The sequence below is a fragment of the Odocoileus virginianus genome, chromosome 1 (genome assembly GCF_023699985.2).
Source record: "Odocoileus virginianus isolate 20LAN1187 ecotype Illinois chromosome 1, Ovbor_1.2, whole genome shotgun sequence".
In the NCBI taxonomy this organism is placed as follows: domain Eukaryota; kingdom Metazoa; phylum Chordata; class Mammalia; order Artiodactyla; family Cervidae; genus Odocoileus; species Odocoileus virginianus.
The window spans coordinates 26,007,589-26,026,050 of NC_069674.1; the positions used below are offsets into that span (position 1 = coordinate 26,007,589).

General features: G+C 49.8%; 1 protein-coding gene across 1 annotated transcript; it reads left to right on the top strand.

The window, feature by feature from the left end:
- The first annotated feature begins 13,880 nt into the window (after positions 1–13,880).
- On the top strand, positions 13,881–17,963 carry PAX4 (paired box 4). Its single transcript, XM_070475615.1, is given in 11 exon segments — positions 13,881–13,989; positions 14,079–14,209; positions 14,462–14,677; positions 15,002–15,077; positions 15,644–15,769; positions 15,983–16,065; positions 16,416–16,485; positions 17,034–17,089; positions 17,351–17,496; positions 17,827–17,893; positions 17,895–17,963. Coding segments are annotated over 11 exon segments (1,149 nt in total).
- Positions 17,964–18,462: the final 499 nt, after the last annotated feature.

Sequence of the window (18,462 nt, forward strand, 5' to 3'; positions counted from 1 at the left end):
CCATCAAAGGATCTTTGTTTTATTCAGTCCTAGAACCAAAGTCCTGGGCTAGATGAGTCATCGTTTCAAGCCACTATGACAATTTTCTCTGTTCCTCCTACAGAAACTGTTATCTAGCACCTTGGGTAATTTTTTTTCTCTTTTATCCAACTTGATTGTCCTTTCTCTCCCAAGAAAATTTCTGTTCCTAGGAAGTAGTGATTAGAGGGAGTCTCTTTTACGCTCCTGGGGTTAAGACAGAGCTGAATATATCTGAGAGGTTTAGGAGTCCTGGAAGTGATTTTTTTTTTCATTTATTATTATTTTTCATTTTGGCTGTGCTGGGTCTTCATTGTGGCGCTCAGGCTTTCTCTAGTTGTGGCATGCAGTTTCTCTAGTGGTGGCGTGTGTACTCTAGAGCCTGGGAGTGATTTGCTTTAATATTGCCTGCTGGTCCCAGCTTCAGCACCATTTCCTGACCCTTTGCCCCCTCTAAAGGATGCCTCCCTATCAGGTACTAGGTGGCCAAACACTGCCCTCTGGCTGCTCAGTTGAGGCCTTGTTGGCAGGCTATTCCCAGGACCTGGCCCACAGCCTCTTTCTGTACCCAGCTCACATATCAGGATACCATACGATGGTCAAGTTGTTCTTAGAAAGTATTCAGTTAACTTGGGGATTTGTTTACCTATGGGTTCTGCACAGCTCCTGATCTTCATTTTACCTTGGGGAGGATGAGCCTCAAAGGAGAGCTAAACACGTGGACGAGAATATGACAATCAGCACAAAGTATTGGTCCCATGGAGTGGTCCGTAAGAAAGAACTTGCAGTGAGGGCATAAGGAGAAATGACACCTTGGTGAGAGCCTTGGATTATTGCCTTGCTGGGCATTTGCTCTGGAGTGCCTACCGAGGGTACTGCTTCCTTCTACTTCAAGCTTTCCCCTTTCATCTCCTCCTCCATAAGTTGTTGAAAAATGAGAGTGCTTTAGGAGAGGAAGAATGTAGAAACTAGGAGCCAGGACTCACTTGCGCATTGTAATTTTACTATTTTGACCCCACCAAATTTTTGCCTTTCCAAGCAGACTGGAGTTCAGAGGATTCGATAGCTCACCTGGTAAAGAATCCTCCTGCAATGCAGGAGAACCCAGTTTGATTCCTGAATTGGGAGGATCCCCTGGAGGAGGGATAGGCTACCTACTCCAATTTTCTTGGGCTTCCCTGGTGACGCAGTTGGTAAAGAATCTGCCTGCAATGTGGGAGACCTGGGTTCTATCCCTGGGCTGGGAAGATCCCCTGGAGGAGGGAACAACTACCCACTCCAGTATTCTGGCCTGGAGGATTCCATGAACTGTTTAGTCCATGGAATTCCAAAGAGTGTACACGACCGAGCGACTTTCACTTTCACCCTCCAGAACAGAGAAAGCCCAGCATTTGGAGGGGAGAGACAAGCTGTTATTTTCCTGTTGTGTTTTTTTTTTTTAATCAGTTTTTTTGTTGTTGTTCTTGTTTTCTGTTTTTGTGGCCGTACCTGGGAGCCTGTGGGATCTTAGTGCCCTGACCAAAGATCAAACTTCCGCCCCCTGTATTGGAAGCACTGAGTCTTAACCTCTGGACCACCAGGTATGTCCCTATATTTTTCCTATTTGAATTGCGTGGTATCTCTGTGGGCTAGCTGTTTTCTCTCTCAGCTGGGGCTCTCCCAGTACTCAAGACATGTGAACTTGAAACTCAAAAGGAATCTACTCTTACAGACTTCCTTTGCTTCTACACTTCATCCTCGTAGACCGATGGACTGACACCTCCCGTGTTGCCCAGGACTCCACCTCTGTTCTTACCCAAGGCTCTACCAGTAGCTCCAAAAGTAGCTTTAATTTTTTTGAGACCAGGATAATAAAGAGAAGGGAAGCAGGCCTAAGAACTTGCTTTTCAAAGACACCATGCCAAGTGAGATAAGCCATACACAAAAGAACAGATATTACATGATCCACTCACACATGGTACCTAAAATAGACAAATCAATAGAAACAGAAAGTAACATTAAGGTCCAAGTTTAGAGGGTGTGAGGAAAGAAGAGTTATTATTTAATGGGTACAGAATTTGGGATGATGAAAAATTCTGGAAATGGATAGTGATGATGGGTATACCACACTGTGAATGTACTTGATGCCATGGAATTGTGCACTTAAATGTGGTTATGTGGTGCATATTTTCTCACAATGTTAAAGAAAATGCCAGAGGTCAAATCAGCATTCTTTATTACCGATCCAGCAGACTTATTTTTTTCTGAGTTACTAAGATTAGTACATTTGGGCAATTATGTTAGTTTGACTGATATTTTTACCTGTTGGTTTAAAATAAATTCCTTGTTCTCTCCGGAGAAAAGAGGAGAATTCTCTTCTCAAACCCAGCTTTCTTAACAGTGACAATAACCCCCAAAGGATTTTACCCTGTTGAGTTCCTGAGCCTGTCTTTTCAATGCCATTTCTGGAGAAAGTCAGGCTCATGGTGTGGGGAGCAGATATTGAAGGGTACGGGGTTAGAAGGGGAACTGGTGCCTCAGGGCACTGGCAGCTGCCAAATATTTCCCAAGTCTGCATCTCCTTTGCCTTTTCTGACTTGATGCTGACTCCCCTGCCAATCACACAGCTCAGACTTTCAGAGGGGATGTGATGAAGGAAGCCTGGGTTACCAACCCGGGCTCTCCCTACCAAACGCAGAGCACTGGGCATCCTGCAGGGGGCGCCCATGTGCAGACTCTGAGGGGCACCTGCAAGTCACAGGCAGCCTCCAGCGGGGCTGATCCCCGGTGACTGAGGTCAGGCAGCTCTAGCCAGTGTTCTCTCCAGACATTGTTTGATGGAGATGACTATTATTATATATTGTATTATAGATATAGAAAACTAACAGAAAGAACTCAAAGTACCAGGAGAAAGAGAAACCGGCATAGTGGGTGGAGAAAGTGAGGGGTTTGGTGAATAGTCTAAACGTTGAACAGTGAGAGAAGGGAGAATCAGAGAGGAAACAGGAGTTTCTATGAAACATCACTGTTGCACTTTCTTCCACAAAAAGAAAGAGAGAGATGAATGTGGAGCAGTCCAGGGAAGGCTAAAATAATTGATTTCAGGTAGTTGAGATCAGGTGGCTGTGTCAGTAAAGAATTCACCTGCAGTTTAGGAGAACTGGGGTTGATCCCTGGGTCAGGAACATCCTCTGGAGAAGGGAATGCATTCTGGCCTGCAGAATCCCATGGACAGAAGAGCCTGGTGGGCTACGGTTCATGGGGTCACACAGAGTCAGACATGACTGAGTGACCGAGCACACAGGCAGTGGAGATTTGAGAGAGTCGGGGCAAGAAGTGGACATGAGGACCACCAGCAGAGGAGCTGGGTGAGCTGAGGGGTGCAGGTGAGAGAGATGCCGGCTGGGCTGATGGTGAAACCTGGGACACGGACCAAAGTCTGGTTATTGGGTTTGGTGGTGCCAAGCCAGAGACAGTAATGAGACGATTTACTCTCTGGTAGTATAGTGACTTCTGTTGGGCTCAGTGGGTGTTGCTTTGGGGGCCTTGGTGGACACAGTAAAGATGAAAGAGCTCTGGATTCTTGGGTTGGAAGTAAGATCCTTAACCTCAGGGAGGGAGCTTTATTCCCCATTGCCTTTGGGTCTTGCTAAGCAGTGGATAGTTATCCAAGCTGGAGCACTGAGCTTTCCCATGTAGGACCTGTTTCCAGACATAGTTTCAGAGCTGACTAGATTACATTAAAACAGTTCAGTCCCCTCTCACTCCACAGAGAGGCCACAGCCAGGATTCCATAACCTTCAGAAAGCATACAAGCAAAGACCTGAGATCCTCAATGATTTCTGTTCCTCATTCTCTTCCCTTTCAAAAGTACAGAAGTTTGGCTATTTCAAAGGCAGCATAAAGATAGCCGCCCAACTATCTCCAGATAAGGAAACCCTAGGTCAGAGAAGGAATGTCATATAATAGGTTCAGTGAGCCTAAAGAGCATGAGGGTCAACTGAAGAAGCAGAGAGACAGAAATGATAGGAGTGGAGACTTAAGGCAGCAAGGGCGGGGCTAGGAATGTCATAGATGAGCTCAGTCAATAGAGAATAGCATTACCTGTTGGCATATAATAGTAGTAATAATAGTAGTAACAACAATTATAGTATAATGCCTATATGGAGTATTCTTTATATATATTCACTTACATAAGACATCAGTCTTATGAAGTAGGTGCTATTATGCGTGCGTGCTTACTCCCCCAGCCGTGTCTGAGTCTTTGTGACCCTTTGAACTGTGTCCTCCAGGCTCCTCTGGCCATGGGATTTTTCAGGAAAGAGTACTGGAGTAGGTTGCCATTTCCTCCTCCAGGGGATCTTCCCAACTCAGGGATCGAACCCACACCTATGTGTCCTGCATTGCAGGCAGATTCTTTACTTCTGAGCCACTGGGGAAGCCCAGGTACTATTAAAGTCACATGTTAAGATGTGGAAAATTGAAGCACAGAAAGTTTAAAAATATAAGCCTAAAAAAAAAAAAAGGCTCCAAGAGCACTGGGATTTGCCTTTTTTATCCCCTGCTGTTATCCTCGTGCCTGGCACATAATAGGTATTCAATTATTATTTGCTAAATTAACAGTTAATTGGCCCAGAATCATGCAGATGGTGTGGGAGGGCTGGGACAGGAACTGAGGCTAGTTGGCTCTAAAGATCCCATGGTTAATTACTGAGATATATTGTCCTGGATGTCAAACAGGAGATGCTCTTTGCATGTCTCTCAGACTGAGTTACAGGTGCTCAGTAAACCCTGTCCTCACTCTCAAAGCTGGCTCTCTGAGGGAACACTTCCTAACTCATTTTATGAGACCAATATTAATTACCCTGTCATGCTCAATCATATCCAGCTCTTTGCGACCCCATGGACTGTAGCCCACCAGCTTCCTCTGTACATGGAATTCCCCAGGCAAGAATACGGGAGTGGGTAGCCATTCCCTTCTCCAGGGCATCTTCCTGACCCAGAGATGGAACCTGGGTCTCTCGCACTGTAAGCAGATTCTTTACCATCTGAGCCACCAGGGAAGCCCCCAATGCAGTTAAAGACATCATAAGAAATGAAAGCTGAACACCAGTATTTTCATGAGCATAGGTGAAAAAAAATCAGTAAAATATTAGTAAGTTGTATCCAATAATGTATAGAATCATACACAATTACCAAGTGAGTTTATTCCAGGCTTGGAAAGCTGGCTCAATATTTAAAAATCAATGAATATAATCCATCACATCAGCGGGATAAAGAAGAAAAATGATCATATCAATTGATGTAGAAAAGGCATTTAACAAAATCCAATACCCACTCATGATAAAAGCTCTCAGCATATGGGGAATAGAAGAGAACACCCTAAGCTTGATAAAGAACATCTACAAAATTTACAGCTTAGGTTCATTAATTGTAACAAACTGGAGATATTGAAAATGAAGGAGGCTATTGCCTATGTGGGGACAGGGGGTATATGGGATTTCTTGGTACTTTCTTCTCAGTTTTGCTGTGAATCCAAAACAGCTCTAAAAATTATAGTTAATGGGTTTGATGGTGCCTTTCTAAATAAAACACCTAAGACATGGTCCATGATAGAAATAATTGATACACTGAACTTCAGTTTGATTACAAACTTCTGCTCTTGGAAAGACAAGGTCAACAGTATTAGACTGGGAGGAAACATTTGCAAAACACATATCTGAGAAAGGAATGTTATCCAAAATATACAAAGAACTCTTAAAGCTTAACAATAAGAAAATAAACACCTGATTAACTTCTCCAAAGAAGATAAACAGATGGCAAAGAAGCATGTGACAAGATTACCCACATCCTATCATTTAAGGAGAAAGTAAGTTAAAATGACAGTGATATACCACTAGACACCTATCAGAATGGCCAAAAACCAAAATCCTGACAACACCAAATGCTAATGAGGATGTGAAGCAATAGGAACTCTCGTTCACAGCTGTAGGGCATGCAAAATGGTACAGCCACTTTGGGAGACAGTTTGGTGGTTTTTCACAAAACTAGACATACTCATACCATGTGCTTCAGCAATTGTACTGCTTGTTATTTAGCCTAAAGAGTTGAAAACTTTTGTCCAGAGTAGGTGAATAGATACCTAAACTGTGGTTCATCCATGCAATGCACTATTATTCAGTCCTAAAAAGAAATCAGCTCTCACAAAAAACATGCAGGAATCTTAAGTGCATATTCCTAAGTGAAAGAACCAGTCTGAAAAGGCAGCATACTTTGTGATTCCATTATATGACATTCCAGAAATGGCAAAACGATGGTATTTATCCAAAAGATAAAAGTTATTTAGAGGTCAGGGAATCCTAAAGTGAAATGCAGAATATGACTAAATAATCCAGCTGTACTACAGTTAGATTATGAAGGGAAGGGAGTGGGGAAAAGGGTGCCTACTTAAGTAACTTTGGAAATGAGTGGAGTCTGTAAAACTAAAGGTAAAATAAATTGTACGTAAGTATTATATAGATGTTATAGAAAAGCAAGGGAGGAAACTAGAATGATCTGTGTGACAATGGATTGGAGTTGGAGACATGAGTATGAACTCATGATTAGTTTATATAGATGGAAATGGTTACATATGGAACTCTTTACAGATATTAATATGTCTACATACACAGATTAGTATACACTAATATTTATTTCTTTGCTCTCTCAGCTGAGAGAATCCAGAAGCACTGATATCCCAGTAGCAATAAGCAAACCTACCACTCTCCAACCAAGGGAACCAGAGCTCCATGGAGAAATGACTAATTCTAGGCTTGGGGCAGGTGATGTATAAGATAAATAAGGAGATACACACACACATAATAAAAGCTGAACCCCATGAAAATGAGGATATGCCAAAGGGACACAGGAACCAATTGAAAGAGTGCCCAGTGGCCGAAGCTGGAACAATTTGAGCAATAAAAACAGCAAGTAGTAATTGGATAATAATCCCAAAGAATAAAATTAGTATCCATCATCCATATTGATAGACATAAATTAGTGAACAAATAAGTGATTGTGTGTGTCACGTGTTCAGTCACTCAGTCATGGCCAGCTCTGTGATCCCAGGGCCTGTAGCCCACCAGTCTCCTCTGTCCATGGGGTTTCCCAGAGAAAAATACTGGAGTGGGTTGTCATTTCCCACTCCAGGGGATCTTCCCAACCCAGGGATTGAACCTTGGTCTCCTGTGTCTCCTGTATTGACCGGCAGGTTCTTTAACACCACATCACCTGGCGTGCTGCAGTTCATGGGGTCGCAGAGAGCCTGACATGACTAGACCTTGGTGACTGAAAAACAATGAACCTGGGAAGCCCCAGATAGGTGGGAGAGAAGTAAAAAAATCTCCGGGGCATAAGAAATCCAAAATCAGTGTAATCACCCTCAAGCAGGTGAAGTATAACTCCTCACTCTTTTTTTTTTTTTTTTTAACTCCTCACTCTTAAGGGTGCATTGTACACAGGACTTCCTTCAGAAAAGTGCTGTATAGAAAGGAGGGAAAAAGAGTTATTTCAGTGGGCAAACCTAATATACACTACCTCAGCAAGATGATCAAGGTCAACATCAACAGAGGTGAGTCATTCTGACATGTGCTGTGATGGGATGTGATGAGAATGGCACTTCACCTTTTTGGATCTTCTTCCTCAAAACCTGTCTGTGTGTGTGTGCGCGCGTGCGTGCGCTACTCACTCAGACATGTCCGACTTTTTGCATTCCCATGGATGTGGCCCGCCAGGTTCTTCTGTCCATAGGGATTCTCCAGGCAAGAATACTGGGGTGGATTGCCATTCTCTTCTCCAGGGGATTTTCCTGACCCAGGGATCAAACCCAGGTCTCCTGGATTGCAGGCAGATTCTTTACTGTTTGAAATATAAAACCCATCAGCTCAGTCTAATCATGAGGAAAACATCAGACAAATCACAGCTGACAGATGTTCTGCAAAATACCTGACTCCTCAAAATTTTCAAAGTTATCAAAAACAAGAAAATCTGAGAAACCGTTACAGCCAAGAAGAGCCTCAGAATACCTGGTGACTAAATACGGTGTCCTAGACAGGGTTCTGAAACAGAAGAGAGGACATTAGAGGAAAGACTGAGGAACTCTAAAATAAAGCGTGGATTTTAGTTTTCAATGAGTGTTAGTTGCTCAGTCATGTCTGACTCTTTGTGACACCATGGACTGTAGCCCACTAGGCTCCTCTGTCCATGGGGATTCTCCAGGCAAGAATACTGTAAGTGGTAGCCATTCCCTTCTCCAGTGGATCTTCCCTGTCTCAGAGATCAAACCCAGGTCTCCCACATTGCAGGGGGATTCTTTACCTTCTGAGCCACCAGGGAAGCCCTTTCCACATTGGCTCACTAATTATAACAAATAGTAATGTAAGATGTTCATAACAGGGGAAACAGTGTGTGGGGTATATGAAAACTCTCTTTGAAATTTCTCTGTAAACCTAAGATTGTCCTAAAAAATAAAGCTTATTACGATAAAATGTATTTTTAAAATGGACCACTATCTGCTTCCTTAGATTCTCCACTGGAGTGGGGAAGCTTTGTGGAGCTCAGAGCTGGCCATCCCAGAGAAACAGATGGAACTTTGGGTCTGAAAACTCCAGTCAGGACGCTGCCCCTTCCCCTTGGGCAGGGCTAGTGTGCCGGCAGACCCAGAGACGTATTCCCCACAAGTGACTTGGCCTCTGTGGTCTGAGGTGCATGGGGCCGGACCTGACAGCTTTGGGCTGGGCTCTTCCTTGCTGCCCTCGCCCCCAACACCGCGAGTTTCCTTGCCTGGCCTCCTAGAGTCTTTGACTGTAACTCCGCAGCTCTGCTAAGGGTTGTCTAGCAAAGTGCAGACTCCCCACCCTGCCCGGCAAACCTAGTTCTGAGAGAAACGTGGGGAAGGCCAAGCGCAGAGGTTAGGCACTCCTGGTGAAAAAGAAGGAAAAGGGAGGTATTTTCTGTGTCCCCAGTTGAGAGGAAGTGCTTTTCACTCTCCCTGGCACATTCAGAGGGAGGGAGCTGAGTAGCCAGCGTCCCAGACACCCGCCAGAAAAGCGCTGGGATTTTGCAGAAAAGCAGGGTCTCCCAGGTCTGGTCTGGGAGAGCAGGGCTGGCAGTGCTGGAGTTGCAGCTTCAGGACTAAGCTTAGGAACATCCAAGGAACTTGAAGATTCCCACGTTTTTGTGGCCAGGAAACTACGATGACTTTCAACGTGGAGGCGTGTGCTGCCAGAGAGCGGTTTTGGCGAGATGGCCAGTGCGCTCTGGAAAGCTGAGGACTGGCAGGAAATGGGGCTCTCTGGAGAGAGGGAAGTTAGGAGCCAGAACCCTACAGCTCACTAAGAGGGGCCACGGGGAGGGGTAGCAATAGCCTGGAACTGGCATCGCCACCCCCACTGAGTGCCCAAAGCCCAGGGTGAGGAGTCAGGGCAAAGCTTCTGGTCTCAGCTCCGGCTGCGCCCTGCCATCTCCAGCTTTACGCACGGGCTTGTCTCGTCTGCTGGCCCCGTGAGGAGGGCCGGGGAACTCCAGCCTCCTCACCTGAGGACTGGTCTTTTCCCCGCAGCTTCAGGGCTTTATACCAGGGGCCCCCGAGGGCAGTAGAAGCCAGTGGTTCGGGCTCTGTAACAGGGCAAGGGACAATTAGGAATGGCCACGGCTGGCCTGGAGAGGGGCGCACAGTCGGGCTGGCGGGTGGCAAGACCTCTGAGTTAATGTATAATTGTGAGCAGATGGCGGGGGCTGGCAGCAGCCTGGGGCTTGGGCCCAGCTAATGAGGGACAATTAGCCCCAAGCCCGGTGGGGGCGGCTGAGAGAGTCAGACAGTGAAGGCAGATATTTGCTCCTCAAACAGTCTGGCGCTTTGGGCAGAGGGCTGAGTGGCCGAGCCTTGGGCTGGCTAGGCTCCCCTTCCTCTCTTTTCCCTCCCCCCATCACCTCTGGGTCGAAAGCCTCTGTTTGTTCAGACCCAAGAGTGTGTTGTAAAGGCGGGGGGAGAGGGTAGTTTATGGGGGAAATCACTGCCTCCACCATCTGCCAGGTCTTGTCCCTGCTCCCCCTGACACCCCTATCTTCACCCTTACACAGCTGTCCATGGGAACAGTGGGTCCGGACATGGAGCCTTTGGTCCCCAGATGCAGGGGCAAATAAAGGGGAAAGGATGAGGCAGGAAAAGAGGACTAAGATCAGGGGTACCACATGCCTTCCTCAGGACCTCCTCTCACCCAGGCATGGCTGAGTATTGGGACCAGCAGTTCCAGCTGCCCTGGGAGTGAACTGGCTCTCCAGCCACTAGGGCATGTGCTGTCCTGCCCCTGGTGCTGAAACCATCTGCTACAGTCTGCCCAGGGCTCTGGACTAGCCCGAGGAGGCTGGAAAAGGAGGGGAGTAAGTGTCAGGGTAAGGGAGAAAACCCACTTCTGTGATACATTTGGCTCTGTTTTGAGAATGAGTTCCCAACCTTAGACTCAACCATGACATCCATGCCCCTGTCCCTGCCAAACCAAAGCATTTACCAATGAAACCTAGTCTTAGATCTCCACACCCCGCTTGCTTTCAGCCTGACATCTGAGAGGGTCTCTCAGAATGCAAAGTGTGGGATGGACCCAAAGAGTTTTCCATGCTGCCTCCTTCACAAGAGATCTGCCCATGCTGGAGGCGGCAACAGCTGTGCGCTGGGGGCTTTGTCTCCTTTCCAGCTGCTGGGCCTTCCACCCCAACAACGATCTGGGTACCCTGTGGTGTCCATGGTGGGAACAGGAGCGTTGTTCATAACTTAGAGTCTAAAAGCACCATATCCTTAGTGGAATGGAAATGGATAGATACCCCACCTGCAACCTGACTCCCCTCAGAGGCTCATTCCCTCCATCAACCCTGTTGACAGTATTCTGAATCCCAGGGTCCCCCAATTTCTAAGCAAGACTCATCCTGGGCGTCACCTCAGTCAAGGAGCCAATTGGAGGTTTGGTTAGGACACTTGGGAAGAACTGGTGCCGTGTGACACTCTTTTCTACACATACCTCATTCTCTGAGAGATTCATGGGCCAACCTGGCCAGTATTTAGGTGTTGGTCTATGTACCCATTTATTTTTTTAACCAACACAGGACTCGGGAGTTGACCCAGAACCCAAAAGTGCATTCTGGGGGGGAGGCTGTGTCCGTGGTTCTGGAAGTCACGTTTGGGCTTCTGAGCATCTGAAGACTTGGAGACACAGTCTGAAATTCCCCCATCTTCCTTATTCCTCATTCACTTCAGGAGTACTGGCCCCTGAGCAGGTATGCTCAAGGGCTGGGTGCCTTGGGTGAGACTGGCTCTGGCCCTGCTTCAGGCTGGCACGGGGGGGCAACATGGGCTCCGAGGACTTCTGGTGGAAGGACACAGTGGGGTTGGCTGTGGTTCGCCATGACTCAGGGCCGGCGTCAGTCAGCCCCATGCACACCTCCCTCCTCCTCTCTCCTCTGCTCATGGCCTGTGACATCACTGGCTGCTCCCAGAAGGCTGCCCTCTGCTCCTGATCACCGGGCTCTCTGTAGCTCTGGACCCCCTGGCAGGACTGAAGCAGAAAGAGGAGGCTGTTACCAGGACCAGACCAGCACCCTCCCTGGAGACTGCAGGGGTCCCAGGAGCCCAGATCAGGAGACTGAGACTCTTGAAGCATCGAAGCTGTCACCTCAGTGTCTCCACACAGGTAGCTCACCTCCGGCTCACTGTCTGCTCCGCCTCCCAGGCTGACTCCATGTCTTTGTGTGGCCAAGCCAACCTCTCTCCTCCTTTGTCTCCGCAGCCACCTCCTTCCTGCCCCTTCAGCCCCCTCTGCTGCTCTCCCGTCCTGTGGGGACCGCTTCTCTCCTCAGACGAGTCAGTGTGAATGTTGGAAGTGTGTGGTGCGGCGACTGGGAATGGGTTACTATTTTGAGTTGGGATTTTAGGCTTGGGTATCGAACCTAAGCCCACACAGCTCCTCTTGAGCTCTAGTCACTGAGGGGAGGACAGATTCCTCTCAAGGATTCAGGGCTTGGCTGATTTTCTGAGCTTTTGACATAGCCCTTTAAGTCCCCAGATTCTTTCTTCTCTCCATTGCTTTTGTGGTGGCAGGGGTGGAGGCAGAGAAAGAGAGCCTCAGGATTAGAAGCTGGAAATTTCAGCTTCTGAGGAGGGACTGGCTTCTAAACTTCCTTGAACTTTACTCCCTGGGTAGCCTCTTATTTGCGAGAACCCCAATTTGTCCCTCGGTTTTCTTTCTGGAGAAACCTCTGCCTGCCTTCCTGACTCTCTGGAAAGATGAGAGCTTGTAGGGGAATGTGTCTCTCTCTGTCTAGAGAGGAGTGAGTAAAAGCTGTTTCAGTTCCTGAGTTTCTCCAGTCCCTCCTGACTTCATTGTTTTCTCCCCAGCACTAGTCTCCTCTTCCTGGCTTCTCTGTGATCTCTTGGAGAGCAAAAGCCTTGTCCTTTTCCTTTTTACTCCCTTCATTCTAAACAACCAGCTATGTACTCATGATTAATACCATGTTCAGTAGATAATTGCAGATTAGTTGATTAAGTCGAGATGGTGTGGTTATTACAGAAAAGTTCCAAGCATAAGCTATTCTCTGGGGTGACCCCCAGTCGTGCCAGGGGTCCAGGCATGAAAGGAGGTGGCATCAACTGCCACGTCTAGCTGTTAAAAGCAAGACAGACATGGTGGTTCATGACCTGGGTCCCTAGCTGCCCAGAGACTCTCATGCTCACCTTGGCGTCTATGCAGGTCAGAGACAGCCCTCTCCTGCTTCTCCCTCCTTCCCTTTGACATCCCTTTGGTAAATGGTAATTGAAGGAATGAGTGTCTGGTCCCGGAGAGCTGAACTTTGAGAGTATGAGATCTAAAACTCTCCAGAGTTAACAGGAAACAACAACCCCAGTGGGTTAGAAGGTGTCAAGAGAGGTGTCTTCTGGGAGATGCTAGAACTTCAGGCTTGTTCATCTCTACTTCCAGTGGGTGGGGACTGAGCTTCAATGCCTGGGGGTAGAGCCGAGCCCTGGTGTCTCCCCAGACCTTCCTGGGGAGCATAAAACACAGAGCAAGACCCTCCCATGAGGGAAGTTTCCTCTGCAGGAAGCTTTCTGGCTGGTGGTTTGGAGAACATAACCTGCATGAGACTGCAGGCAGAGCCTTGAATGTGGTTCCCAGCCCTGGACCAGGGTGATGGGGATCTGTGGTCCCTGGTGCTCTCCCTGGTTGGGCAGAACCTCCTGAGCTTAGGAGGCGGGACCCCTGCCCCAAGTGTATCACATCCTGGGGGCTGATAAGGCTTTTGAGGGATCTTAGCTCCTCAACCAGGGATCCAACCTGCATGCTCTGCACTGGAGTGCTGAATCTTAGCCACTGGACTGCCAGGGAAGTCCCCTAGCCCTGTGATGTTTTAACTCAAAGGTTTAGTAAAACGAATCTGGGTCTTTGTAACCAATCTACTGGCAAATTTTAGAAATCTTATCCTCTATCACAAAGCCCTATCCCAAGATCATTCCAAGCAAGAGATTCCACCCAAAGAACCCTGGATTATTGTAGGCTCAGCCCCAAGAATAAAGAAGGACCTCCCAGGAAAAACTCCTCTCCCCAGTCTTCCCAGTACCTGTCCTTTGAGAGGAGGCTCAGCCTGGAGCATGCCGCAGGATGGTAAGATGCCTGAGAGAAGCTGGAAGGACAGGGTAGCAAAAGGAGGGCAGAAATGGCTCAGGTTCTGCTTCCATCCACGTGGTTTCATGTGCCCTTAGCCAGCGTTCTAAGGGAGCTCAGTCCAGACAGTCTCTGTTCCACCCTGTGTCCCTAAGCTCAGGAGGGCCAGTGCCAGAACCAAGGAGCAAAGATTCACCCATGAGCCAGCTCCCAGAGAAAGTGGCATGTTTGGGGGACCCCGTGAGCAGAAGAGGGGCCATCCCCGGGGGAGAGGATTTTCTCTCCGGTGGGAAGGCAGGCTGGAGGGGTAACCCCTCTCCCAGGAGGGTTGTCCTGGCCACAGGTAGACTGGGGAGAGGGGAGCTGCCGGGTTGGATGCTTCTTTCTCCCTCCCAGGGATCAGCAGTGTGAACCAGCTGGGGGGGCTCTTTGTGAATGGTCGGCCTCTGCCCCTGGATACCCGGCAACAGATAGTGCGGCTGGCTGTCAGTGGGATGCGGCCCTGTGACATCTCCCGGAGCCTCAAGGTAGGATGCTGGGCCCTTCACCCAGTGATGGGGACAAGAAGCGGGGAGAGGAGGCCCTTTAAGGCAAATCCGGGGCTGGTGCAGACTGGGAGGGCCTTTGGGCTTGGGCTGCTCCCCTGAGGACTGGGATAGGGAGCTTCAGACTTCTGAAGGTGGGGCTGGACTCCACTCTGTGGCCTTGTAGCTTCTGTCCCAGGGACACTCCCCCTCTGGCCATTAGGCCTTACCTGTCTCTGCATTCACCTGATGCAGGTATCTAATGGCTGTGTGAGCAAGATCCTAGGGCGTTACTACCGCACAGGTGTCTTGGAGCCCAAGGGGATTGGGGGAAGCAAGCCACGCTTGGCCACGCCGCCGGTGGTGGCGCGAATCGCCCAGCTCAAGGGGGAGTGCCCGGCCCTCTTCGCCTGGGAGATCCAACGCCAGCTCTGTGCGGAAGGGCTTTGCACCCAGGACAAGACTCCCAGTGTAAGTGCCCTTCCCTCCCCAGAACCAGAACTGGAACCGCAGACAGGCTGTCTGACAAGGCAGAAGTAGATCCCTTCTTATTTGGCAGTGGGGCCTCCCAGGCTGGGGGCAGGGCTCCTGGGCTCTCTTCTGACCCAGAAGTTTCTCTTCTGAAAAGTGGTGAGACAGGTGAGATGAAGAAAGTATGGGGAGTGAGAGGAGGCTGCCCTTGGAACTAAGGTGTTGGCTGGACAGAGAGAGAGAGAGAGGATGTTGGGGGAACATCCTTAGGAAGCAACCCCAGCTCTTTGCACCGTCTTCCTACTCAACACCCCACATCCTCAGGTCTCCTCCATCAACCGAGTCCTGCGGGCATTGCAGGAGGACCAGAGACCACCCTGGATACATTTCAGGTTGCCAGGTGGGTCTTGGACTGCCTCCAGGGATGATCACAGCCACACGTAAGCATCTTACAATTCTCACATTCCTTTCTTATTCTTTCTTGCATCACCCTCACCACAAGACAACTGAGAGGGGCTGGCAGGGGGTCTTATTCTCTCCTGGCAGGAGAGGATGGAGGCTCAGAGGAAGGGAAGCGACTAACCCAAGGTCACTAGCTAGGTGTTGGCAGGTCCTAGAATGGAGACCAGCTCCCTAGACCCCTAGGTTCACAGGATCTGCTGAGGAGGAGGCAGGACTGGGGCTTCCACATCTCCCTGCCTCGATCACAGCCTCTCAGACCACTTTTGATGTGCTGCGGTGGTCACACAAGCCTGGACCAAACCTTGCAGCTGTCTCCCTCCAAATACTAAGCATGCGCCCACCACGATATGGAGTGTGCCCCTCACCCAGCGCCCCTGCAGCAACCCCGAGTACAGGTGGATGTCCCAGCGGTGCAGCTCCTCTCTATAGCCACACTGCCCCGGCCCCATAGCCCCAGAGGAATCGCTGTCACAAACCCACTCCAGCTACCGTCTCCCTTTGCAGCCAGTTTGGGTCCAATTCCTCGAACTCCGCCTAGTGACTCTGAGGCTCCCCGGGGTCCCCACCCAGGAACTGGCCACCGGAATCGGACGATCTTTTCCCCAGGCCAAGCCGAGGCGCTGGAGAAAGGTGCCGGGCTGGGTGGATGTGGGCCACGGAGGTGAGGACCCGGAGGCCTGTGGGCCACGGCTGAGCACTGGAGGCTGCAGGTGGCCCTGCCTCCAGGAGGAGGGCAGTTCAGGGTTGTCCCAGGCGGGGTGGGAGTTGGGGGGTGTTGCTGAGGGGGCGGCAGGCCTTGCTCTTCTCCCCGTGCCCTTGCCGTGTGAGCCTCCATCTCTGCAGAATTCCAGCGTGGGCAGTACCCTGATTCAGTGGCCCGTGGGAAACTGGCTGCGGCCACCTCTCTGCCTGAGGACACGGTGAGGGTGAGTGAGCCCTGCCGCACCGCGTGCAGAGACCCCGAGGACAGAGAGTCTGGGCCAGGCAGGCTTTGGGCTCTGGTGCAGTAGAGAAGGAGGCGGGAAGATGGAGACCAGCTCGTTTGGAGCAGAAATGAGCCCCTCCATGTTCCCCTGCTACTGATTGCTCTTTCCTCCTCCCTCTCCAAGCCTTGGTGCTGAGGAAGGGGTCAGAGAGCAAAGGCCAAAGCAGGAAGCCAGGAGGTCGGGTCTGGGGAAAGTTCTGCTCTCTGAGTCCAGGTCAGGAACACGTGGGGAACAGTAGGTGCTGGGCCCTGGAGCGCACAGTCAGCTGCATGGTTTCTGCCCTCCCTCAGATCTGGTTTTCCAACCGAAGAGCCAAATGGCGCCGACAAGAGAAGCTCAAGTGGGAGATGCAGTTTCCAGGTGATTTCTCTGCCCATCCATCCACTCATCCATCCACTCACCTTTCTCTTCCTTCCTTCCTTTCTTCCCTTCCTTCCTTCTATCCATTCACATTTCTCTTCCTTCCTTCCCTTCCATTCGTCCATCTATCCATCCATCCACTCACCTTTCCCTTCCTTCCTTCTATCCATTCACCCACCTATCTTTCCATCCATCCATCCACCTATCTTTCCATCCATCCATCCACCTATCTTTCCTTCCATCTATCCATCCACCGAACATTTACTTGGCACATCCCATGCATCACACCTTGTGTTGTATGCTGGACACACATAATCCTTGCTCTTCAGGGCTGCACAGCCCCCGATCATTCCTGGGAATTAATCCTCTTCCCCAGTCTTTTAAGACCCCGCCTTGGGGAGGAGGCAGTTTAGGGCTGTAGCATCCACCCGCTCCCACCCCTGCCGGAAGTCATTGCCTTTCCTAAAACTTCCCCTGCCTCTCACCACCACCCCCTGCTCTGCAGACCCTTGTTCCTCCTGCTGAGTAGATTCTCCCTTACCTTGTAGGTGGTTCCCAGGGTCTGACTGTACCAAGTGCCTCCCCAGGAATCTTCTCTGCACAGGTATCCAGGAGGAGGGGGAGTTTGTGAACTGGGAAGGCCAAAGGGGTCACTGCTCCTCCCATTCCCAGTGGAGGCCTGAGCTAGAATTCACGATGCCCCTGGCCCCCACAGTGCACGCTTCAAGGGAGCGCCATCCTCATAGTCTGCTGTGTGAATGGCTCCCCCTGAAGTTGTTCCAAGATACGGCCTGGGGGCGGGGGTCCTGGTTGTGCTAAACAGGAGGCATCGCTGGCAGCTGAGGGCTTCCTCTTGCTTTCCCAGCAGTCCCCCGGCCATGTGTCCACAGCAGTCCTACCTACCCTGGAATCCTTGGGTCCCTCCAGCTATCCACTGTGCTGGGGGACAGCATCTGAGGGGTGTCTGAATGACACCCCACCACAAGCCTGTCTCCAGTCCCGCTGGGGTAAGAATCCATGCCAGGCCGCAATCCTGCAGGGTGTGGGGAGGGCAAACCAACTCCTTGACCCACCGGAAGGCCCGATCTCCAGTCGGGGTCATCAATGGAACCTCAATACAGCTTTCCTCATACCTTGCATGGCCCACAGAGTTGGGGAGACTAGCACCCCTGTGTATACTGCCATTGACGGCTGTAGCAGGAAGACGGGGCGGGATTGGGGTCTGAGTATATATATCCAGGGTAAAGAGCCAACATCTGCCTCTCTCCCCATCAGTGACTTGGGGGGCTGGGGTGCCAACAAAAAGCCCGAGTTCAAACTCCCTTCATCCTTGCAGGCTACCTGCCCCCCACAGCTGAGCTCCCTGGACTCCATCCTGCTTTGCCATCCTTGCCCTTCCTTCCGCTGCCCCCATCGCCAGTCTTGGTCCCCGTCAGGCCTTGCACTGGCCTGGCTCCCCAATGCGAGGTTTGGGATGAGGGAGGAGGCTCAGTGTGGAAGGGAGATGTGGTAGGGAGGATCTGACCCCACCTGTCCGAGCAGAGCACTGCCCCTCTGCCTTCCTGTGTCCCCTCCTTGTTTGTGGGCCTTGCCCCTCTTGTGTGGCACTTGAGTGGAGAGGCTGTGCCAACCCATGTCACATTGGCCTTATGAGGCTTTCAGTTGGCAGTAATAAAAACATTTTTAAAATTGGCAGTAGTTCTGTTGTCCATCGTGTTTTTAAAGTGACTACTCATAATCCCATCCCTACATTTAACAATTATAAACAGTTTGCCCTCTGTCTACCTAAATACCTATCTATGAAAATGTATATCTGGCTAGCTATTGTCTAATATACTTATGTGTTTATATACTATGTATCTAGCTACTGTCTATCCATCCAATCTAACTAATCTATGTATATATGTATGTATCTGCATATGTATATATATGTATCTGCCTTGGTGTTTTGGTGCTCATATACCCACACGTATGCAC